Source organism: Entelurus aequoreus, linkage group LG08 (genome assembly GCF_033978785.1).
Source record: "Entelurus aequoreus isolate RoL-2023_Sb linkage group LG08, RoL_Eaeq_v1.1, whole genome shotgun sequence".
Classification (NCBI taxonomy): Eukaryota; Metazoa; Chordata; class Actinopteri; order Syngnathiformes; family Syngnathidae; genus Entelurus; species Entelurus aequoreus.
Genome location: NC_084738.1, coordinates 30,715,165 through 30,724,452, shown reverse-complemented (window position 1 = coordinate 30,724,452; position 9,288 = coordinate 30,715,165). Strand labels below are relative to the sequence as shown.

At 38.2% G+C, this 9,288-nt stretch overlaps 1 protein-coding gene across 1 annotated transcript; it reads right to left on the bottom strand.

Annotated features, from left to right (window-relative positions):
- Positions 1-7,028: 7,028 nt before the first annotated feature.
- On the bottom strand, positions 7,029-8,694 carry LOC133655062 (dexamethasone-induced Ras-related protein 1-like). Its single transcript, XM_062054968.1, has 2 exons — positions 8,257-8,694; positions 7,029-7,801 (listed from the first exon to the last, which is right to left on the bottom strand). The coding sequence occupies exons 1-2, from the start codon at positions 8,525-8,527 to the stop codon at positions 7,263-7,265; spliced, it is 810 nt and encodes a 269-aa protein (XP_061910952.1). The 5' UTR covers positions 8,528-8,694; the 3' UTR covers positions 7,029-7,262.
- Positions 8,695-9,288: the final 594 nt, after the last annotated feature.

The following is a 9,288-nucleotide window of genomic DNA, read 5'->3' as shown; positions in this document are numbered from 1 at the left end:
ATGTGATGTTCCAGAAACTCAATCTGCTCAAAGGAAGGTCAGTTTTGTAGCTTCTGTAACGAGCTAAACTGTTTTCAGATGTGTGAACATGATTGCACAAGGGTTTTCTAATCATCAATTAGCCTTCTGAGCCAATGAGCAAACACATTGTACCATTAGAACACTGGAGTGATAGTTGCTGGAAATGGGCCTCTATACACCTATGTAGATATTGCACCAAAAACCAGACATTTGCAGCTAGAATAGTCATTTACCACATTAGCAATGTATAAAGTGTATTTCTTTAAAGTTAAAACTAGTTTAAAGTTATCTTCATTGAAAAGTACAGTGCTTTTCCTTCAAAAATAAGGACATTTCAATGTGACCCCAAACTTTTGAGCGGTAGTGTATATGTACAAATGTATGCGTAATTGCGTGTACAATCCTGTAGGCCGTGTGTGTGTGGGAGTGTGCGTGTGCGTGTGTGTGTGTGTGGGCGTGCGTGCGTGTGTGTGTGTGTGTGTGTGTGTGTGTGTGTGTGTGTGTGTGTGTTTGTGCGTGTGTGTGTGTGTGTGTGTGTGTGTGTGTGTGTGTGTGTGTGTGTGTGGGCGTGCGCGCGTGTGTGTGTGTGTGTGTGTGTGTGTGTGTGTTTGTGTGTGTGTGTTTGTGTGTAAGAGAGAGAAAGTGTGTGTAAGACCCAAAGCTGTGTGCTGATCAGTAACACTGTGTGCTCGACTTCTTTTTGCATGTATAATAAGGAAAAAAATATGAATACCAGCTCCCATGATTGTTCCAATTTGCGTACTGTGAGGCAGTGTTATTGTTGCATTTGAAGTGATCGTAATGATGATAAAAGAGGTCATTATTATTATTATTTATTATTAATAGTGTTATTTATATAAGTATTTGTATTGCTCCGTTTGTAGTGCAATAATGTTCATTGTCATTTCTGTATTATTACTATCTACTTTACTAACTAGTTATTTGCTATCATTTTAGGTATCATGTTTGTACATATCCTATTAGTTCTGCTGTTGTTGTTGTTGTCTCTTTGTCTTATCCCCCTCTTGTCCCCACAATTTCCCCCTCTATCTTACCTTTTTCTTCTTTCTATCCCCTCCTGCTCCGGCCCGGCTGCGCCAAACATTAATATAAATCAATTTAATAAAATCAAATACAAATAAGGCAACAAGAGAAGTACCCCACACTTCTCTTTTGTAAAGTAAATCTGTGCAGCAGATTTGGGCATCTATATCAATCACATCTGAGTGTCTGGACAGGATATATTAAAAAAAAAAAAAAAAAAGAATAAGTTGTACACATGCGCTAACTGCAGCTATGATGATGCATTTATGGAGTATCATAATGTGTAAAGAGCATATATCTGTGTGCACATGGTTGTTCACTGTAGTGGGTTGGTGGAACGATTCCAAATATCAATTGAGTAGGGATCGATGTTTGTTATTATTATAATTTTTTTTTTTTAAACTTTTTCTTTTATATGGTTATATATTTATTTACTTAGTATTTGTTGGTGTGTCCATCACTTTGTATATCCATGTGCCTATTTGTGTGTATACAGATGAATGTTTGTGCCAAAAATGTGTTAATACTAATGTTTGTACTAATGTGTACGTGAGATAAATATTATTAATAGTATATTAAAATAAAGACCAGTAATTTAATCATAGATGATAATGACAAGAAAGCTCGATGGTTAATTTATGGATAAGGGGTGGGAGTAAATAAGTGTCACTTCTTCCCACTCCTTTTTGGATGATGAAAAACCTAATCATTATGTATTGTTTTCATTTTTTGTTTTCATTTTTTGTGTTTTTTCATTGTGACATATTTGTTTCTAAATACAACTGTATTGTTAATAATCGTTTCTTTTTATTATTATTTATTTTTATTTTTCAAAAAATATATAATACTTTTTTGTTGTTGCCTTGTTCATATTGTTTCATTGTAATATTTGTACTTTTTTTATTGTATGTAAAAAAAATAAAAATAATGTGTATTATTTTGTTGATACTATTACATTCTTTAGAATAAAAATGAGTGAAATTGAAATGAATATAATTCTCAGGCCATGGAATCAATCACAACAGGACTACCCAGATTGTCTTTCAAAACGTTTTGCCTCTTTTTCGAGCAGGCTTCATCAATTCATGCTCACAGATGTAGATAGGACAGCTCTCGTCTGGCAGGATGGTGCTGGATAAAGTTAAACAAAATCAATCAAACAAAACATAAGTAATCGTCATGAACCCACTAACTGCGAAAGCGAGCTTTGCAGTCAGCTAAACAGACTCAAATACTCCACGGTGAATGAAACAATACAAAAAGAATACGTAAGTTAATAATACTAACACAGACACTTGTAAATGTATAAAAACATATAAATCGTGTTTATATTTTTGCTTACAATCTTGTTTTTGTGTTTTGATCTGATTATTATTTTTAAACTTAAATAATTTCAAGCAAAAACATACTGGGAGCAACTGATCCTGACCTTGAATATACTCGATATCAAACAGATTCAAATATGTGCGTACTGTGAGGCAGTGTTATATTTTGATAAAACACCCAAGTAATCATTACAGCGGTACCTCAACTTAAGAGTGTTTTGAGATAAGATCTGTCTCTCGACTAATTGTAACAATATCAACTATCTCTTTGATTGCGTCATCTTGCTTTCTCTGGGTTGATTCTTGAGTGAGAAGAGAAACTGAAAGTGAGTGCTATAAAGAGCAAAGAAATTATAGCTAAAACAGGAAAACTCACCTCGACAGTATGACAGTTTTTTGGATTTATAAAAACGGACTGTAGTCAGATCAATGCGTTTTTTAAATTATGCAAGGCGCTCGCCCCCACCAAGACTGGTAATACCACACCACCTTATCCACGCTTACCCTTTAGAGCACAGCTGTAACTTCCTGGCAGTTAACCTTCAGAAAAATAGTTCTTATCAGGTTTCTCTATGTGTTTACATTTTCTAACTTTTCACTATTTTGTCACACTTTATCAAACATTTCTTATGTATTCCTTAGTCTTCATTTAAATAGGTTATTGTTAAGTGTTTTAGAATGTTGTTTACATTGAGTGTTTTCCATGGTTGTGTTGACATTTCTTTTCCTTTCAGAGGGGATTATAATCAGAGGAAGGTTACAGTTTTACAAATGTTTTTCAACATTTAACATACTTTTCTCCTTGTTTTCATTTCCAATAGGTAATAAGAATATCAACACGTATCGATGTGAAGCACTTTTATAGTGATGCAGTTTTCAGACGTATTGCCCAGCCTTATTCTAAACGGCAGACATTTATCTATGAAAATATGGAAAAGCTGTTGATGTTTGACATAGAAGCAGCTGTTAGAGTAGGTGTGTCAAACTCGTTTTCATTGAGGGCCACGTCGCAGTCATGGTTGCCCTCAAATGGCCGATTTTAACAGTGAATAATATACAGTATGAATATAAATGTGTATATATAAAACGTGTATAATTGTCTGTCTTTTTTTACATACGCTGTACAAAACCAAATCTTGTACTGTATAAACTGGCAGCTCAGTCGCCACAATTTTAGCGTACTATTTGTAGGTTTTTTGTTCTTTTACAGCATATAAAATTAAAAAAATACATGGAATTAAATTAAATGGAATGGAAAAACGGTACCACTGTTTTTTTACGTTAAAATTTGTGCAACTTTTTTACACTGTAAAATCTACGGTTGTTGTATTTTATAGTGTATTATTATTCTATATTGAAAGTGAATTTTACTTTAAAAAAATGTTACTGTAAAAGTTTTACATAAACAGTTTGTCTGTGTTTACTAACAAGACATGGCGAAGCCCGAAGCCGAGTTTCTTAACATGGAGATATTCTCACTACTTTTCTTTTGTCGAGCACAAAGAAAATAACATTTTAGTTAAATGTAAGTTGTGTCTTGGATCAAAGATCCTTTACTAGAAATTCAAATCTGCTCAAACAGCTACAAAAGCAACATACTTCGACGAAGCACGTAAAGAGAGACACACTTCACCTCCTAAGCAACAGCGGCTGGATTTTAACGAGGCACTGCTAGCCAGGACAACATTGATAGAGCCATTGCAGCACTGATAGTACACACACTCTGTCAATTCTCGTATATACTCTTTCATTCTAGACTTCTAGAGTGTTTGATTATCACATCACTCTAAATGTATAGACTATAAAGTTCACAAACATAAAGAGGGATGCTAGTGGGCCAGGCCAATCTTTCCTTATCTCTAAACTAAAACTGGGGAAATGTGTAGAGTGTTCTGGGCTTAAGACATTATTTTATTTCAGAATTCCTTGAGAGAGAGAAACGCCTGGTTAGACTTTGTGTATGTAGTGTGTGCCTTCCTTGGTTTACAGCTATGTTGTTATTATGCTGTTTGTTATTTATGTATGTTATGTTACAGCTATTTAAAATAGTTGTGTCAATTTGTTCTGGCCTAAAACAAATTGGCCCTTTGAAACATATCTTTGTCTTTGTGTGTTGTATGTAGACCACATTGCTTAGCAGAGTTCAGTGATGCAAATGCATGTCAAGTTGATCAACAGATTGTATTATTCTCCAGTGCAATAACAGTACTGAAATGAGGGCTAAAAGGGCAGTAAAGGGGGCCTTAAAAAATAAATATAAGTAACTAAATAGTTACTTTTCACAGTAACGCATTACTTTTTGGTGTAAGTAACTGAGTTAGTAAGTGAGTTACTTTTGAAACCAGTAACTAGAACTAGTTACTGGTTTTCAGTAACTAGCCCAACACTGATGATGACATCATATTTATAAATAAACATTGATTGATTGATTGATTGATATTTAGTTTTATTATTAGAGATGATTAGAGTGTAAATATATGTAATTGTACGCGGTACATTTATTTTTTGTAATAGATTTATTAAGAAAAGATAAGGTACTTTATTTACCCATATTATTTCCACGCTTTCGGGGGCTGCACAAATTGATGTGGCGGGCAAGATCTGGCCCCCGGGCCTTGAGTTTGACACCTGTGTGTTAGAGACACCCGTGGAAGTCCACTCTCCAAGGAGTAAATGATTACATCACTTCATAAACCTATGGCAGTAAATTCTATTGTATTATTTTTATACAATATGTCTCATCTAAAACGATAATTTGGGGATGGCGTGGCACAGTTTGGAGAGTGTGCCAGCAACCTGAGGGTTCCTGGTTCAATCCCCACCTTCTACCAACTTCGTCTTGTTCGTTGTGTCCTTGAGCAAGACACGTCACTCTTGCTCCTGATGGGTCGCGGTTAGGGCCTTGCATGGCAGCTCCCGCCATCAGTGTGTGAATGGGTGAATGTGGAAATTGTGTCAAAGCGCTTTGAAGGTAGAAAAGCGCTATACAAGTATAACCAATTTACTTTATTTAACCATATTATTTCCATGCTTTCGGGGGCCACACAAATTGATGTGGCGGGCCAGATCTGGCCCCTCGGCCTAGAGTTTGACACCTGTGTTTTAGAGACACCCGTGGAAGTCCACTCTGCAAGGAGAATACCGTAAATGATTACATTACTTCATAAAGCCATGGTAGTAAATGATATTGTATTATTTTTATACAACCTGGGGGTTCCTGGTTCGATCCCCACTTTCTACCAACTTTGTCTTGTTCGTTGTGTCCTTGAGCAAGACACGTCACCCTTGCTCCCGATGGGTCGCAGTTAGGGCCTTGCATGGCAGCTCCCGCCATCAGTGTGTGAATGGGTGAATGTGAAAATAGTGTCAAAGTGCTTTGAAGGTAGAAAAGCGCTATACAAGTACAACCCATTTACTTTATTTAACCATATTATTTCCATGCTTTCGGGGGCCACACAAATTGATGTGGCGGGCCAGATCTGGCCCCCGGGACTTGAGTTTGACACCTGTGTGTTAGAGACACCCGTGGAAGTCCACTCTGCAAGGAGAATACCGTAAATGATTACATTACTTCATAAAGCCATAGTAGTAAATGATATTGTATTATTTTTATACAACCTGGGGGTTCCTGGTTCGATCCCCACTTTCTACCAACTTTGTCTTGTTCGTTGTGTCCTTGAGCAAGACACGTCACCCTTGCTCCCGATGGGTCGCAGTTAGGGCCTTGCATGGCAGCTCCCGCCATCAGTGTGTGAATGGGTGAATGTGGAAATTGTGTCAAAGCGCTTTGAAGGTAGAAAAGCGCTATACAAGTACAACCCATTTACTTTATTTAACCATATTATTTCCCTATTATTATTATTATTATTTTTTTATTTATTATTTTTTTTTTTTTATTTTTTTTTTTATTCTGCAAATTTTTTAAAACTTTTTATTCGACCCCTTTTACCGTATTGCATTTGCATTATCTTGTTTAGCACACTCATTGTTTATGTTCTTTGTTTGTTTTTTTTGTTTTGCTTAGTTGTTGTTTTTTTTGTTGTTGGTTTTTTTTTTGTTTGTTTTTTGTTTGCTCCATGCTTTTTTAACCTGTAAAGCACTTTGGTGCAATCTAAAAAGTTGTTGAAAATGTGCTATATAAATAAAGTAGACTTGACTTGACATGCTTTCGGGGGCCACACAAATTGATGTGGCGGGCCAGATCTGGCCCCCGGGACTTGAGTTTGACACCTGTGTGTTAGAGACACCCGTGGAAGTCCACTCTGCAAGGAGAATACCGTAAATGATTACATTACTTCATAAAACTATGGTAGTAAATTCTATAGTATTATTTTTATACAATATGTCTCGTGGCCGCTCCCGCCATCAGTGTGTGAATGCGTGTGTGAATGGGTGAATGTGGAAATAGTGTCAAAGCGCTTTGAGTACCTTGAAGGTAGACATTTTTTAAATATGGCTCATCAAAAACGGTAGTTTAATATTAAAAGGCATGTTAAAAATAGTGTTTTTATTGACTAGGAGGGGCACCAATTGATTGTAATTAGTGTCAATGATGGGAGAGACGAGTGTTCTGAGTTAAGGTTTCCATCATTTTTTGCTGCAGTATTATGTTGCACTTCAATAACAAAACCATGCTAGTGATATTTCTCAGTTTTTATTCCATTTTCAGGTTGTTGTTTTTTTCTTCACAAAAAAATGTGACAACGACAATCATAAATAGACATTTAAGAAAAAATAGTTCTGATCGCAAAGAGACACTCAAGTTATAAAATATTTCACAAGCTGTAAACATGTCCACTCGATGCCACACTCAAAAGTTCTCCATTTTTTGGCGTGTGTCCATGGCAACGGCCAAGAATGTCCCAAAAGGGGCTAACAGATGACGCACCTGTCCTTGTCCTTGCCGTGTCCGCCCCCCACCGCCTTCTCCTTGATGTACATGAGGTCACTGTGCACGCTGGGCCTGCGCGCGCACGGCGTGACCATCCCGTACGCCTCCCCGCCCCCCGCCGCCTCCTTCACCTTCTTGCTCTTCAGCGACTTCCGGTGCAGCATGTCGCAGTACTGCGCCGACACCTTCCGGTGGAGGTCCGGGCTCATCTCGTGCGGCAGCTTGGCCAGGGAGAACAAGGCGCGGAACATCTTGTCCACGTTCTCGTTGCGCTTGGCGGAGATCTCGAAGTAGGCGCACTTGTCCTCTCCCGCCACCAGCTGCTCGATCTCCTCGCGCTGCACCTCGCGGGAGAACTCGCGGTCGCCCTTGTTGCCGCACACCACCAGCGGCACGTCCACGTGCTCCTTCATCTTGCTCTTCAGGCACGACTTGGTCTCGTGGATCTGACGCTTGAGACGCTGCACCTCGCGGAAGGAGTCGCGGTTGTCCAGACTGAAGACCAGGATGAAGACGTCGCCTGTGGGGGGGGGGATAAAAAATAAGAAAATATGTTTAAAAAAAAAAAATCCTCAAATAAGGTTATATTTCAAGGGCTTTTCTAATGATAGAACTTGGGTTTCCTTTTGTACTTGTTTTTTTTTTCAATTGAACACACCAACATGAATTGGTGTGTTCATTGTTTTGGTTTTATTTTTTTCTGTATTGTGTAGTTATAATTATATGCTTTTACTTGTAATTGTATTGAATTGTGGACCCCATGAAGACTAGTGGGTTGTTGGGGCAACCAGCTAATGGGGATCCTTAATAAAAATAAAAAAAATTACCATTAATTGATTAACGCGGACCCCGACTTAAACAAGTTGAAAAATGTATCCGGGTGTTACCATTTAGTGGTCAATTGTACGGAATATGTACTGTAATGTTCAATCTACTAATACAAGTTTCAAATCAATCAATGAGGTTGACGCTCACCTGTCAGGATGGACAGCCTCCGCATGGCGGGGAAAGGGTGGTTGCCAGACGTGTCCAGGATGTCCAGCTGGTACACGTCCCCCTTGATGCTGTACAATTTCCGGTGAAAGTCCTCGATGGTCGGCGTGTACTGCTCGTCGAACCTGCCGGTAAGGAAGCGCGACACGATGGCCGTTTTCCCGACCTTGGTGGAGCCGAGGATGACCATCCTGTAGGAGTTTTTCGCCGGGATGTCATAGTCGCTCTCGGACGGGGACATCTTCTTAATCATGGCGGCCGTGCGACCAGAGAAGATACCTTCTTTTTTTGTTTTTGTTGTTGGTGAAGAGAAGAGGGCTTATTCTGGTGCGCTTGGAGGTTTTCTTGTGCGCGCTGGAGGGACTGAAGATGTATTTAAAAGCCCGGGTGGGCTCCGCCTCCTGTGACGTCACGGTTGCGTCAGCCTGCTCTCCGATTCTAGTGAGTTCGAAGATACGGACATGTTTGGCACCCGTCCGATACCAACACAGTCAGTATTGCCAAAAACACGAGACTAATGGGCAAAAAGATTGAATCATTTCAATGTATTATTACAATCTTGGTAAAATGTAGAAAAACCCTTAAAATATTAACCTTATTTGAGGAATTTATTTGTTCTTTTTTACATATATGTATATTTTTATTATTTTTTTTTTGCTTAACTTTGTTAATGTTTGAAATATTGAAATGTATTGGAAGTGCTTTAGTACGTCTACATATTTCAATGTGTACTGTTTGTGTGTTCAATTGAAAAAAAAAAAAGTACAAAAGGGCAAAAGGAAACCCAAATTCTATCATTGGTTTAATAATTTTAATGTATTATTACAAACTCGGTCAAACGTAGAAAAGCCCTTAAAATATAACCTTATTTGAGGAATTATTTTTTTTTCTTTTTACATATTTTCTTATTTTTTATCCATCCATCCATTTTCTACCGCTTATCCCTTTCGGGGTCGCAGGGGGTTGCTGGAGCCTATCTCAGCTGCATTCGGGCGGTACACCCTGGACAAGTCG

Bases quoted from the DNA above. Each gene is read 5' to 3' on its own strand.
- LOC133655062 (XM_062054968.1), bottom strand. From the start codon at position 8,527: ATGATTAAGAAGATGTCCCCGTCCGAGAGCGACTATGACATCCCGGCG. The intron at 7,802-8,256 runs GTGAGCGTCAAC...CCCCCCCCACAG, and splicing joins GAGGCTGTCCATCCTGACAG to GCGACGTCTTCATCCTGGTC.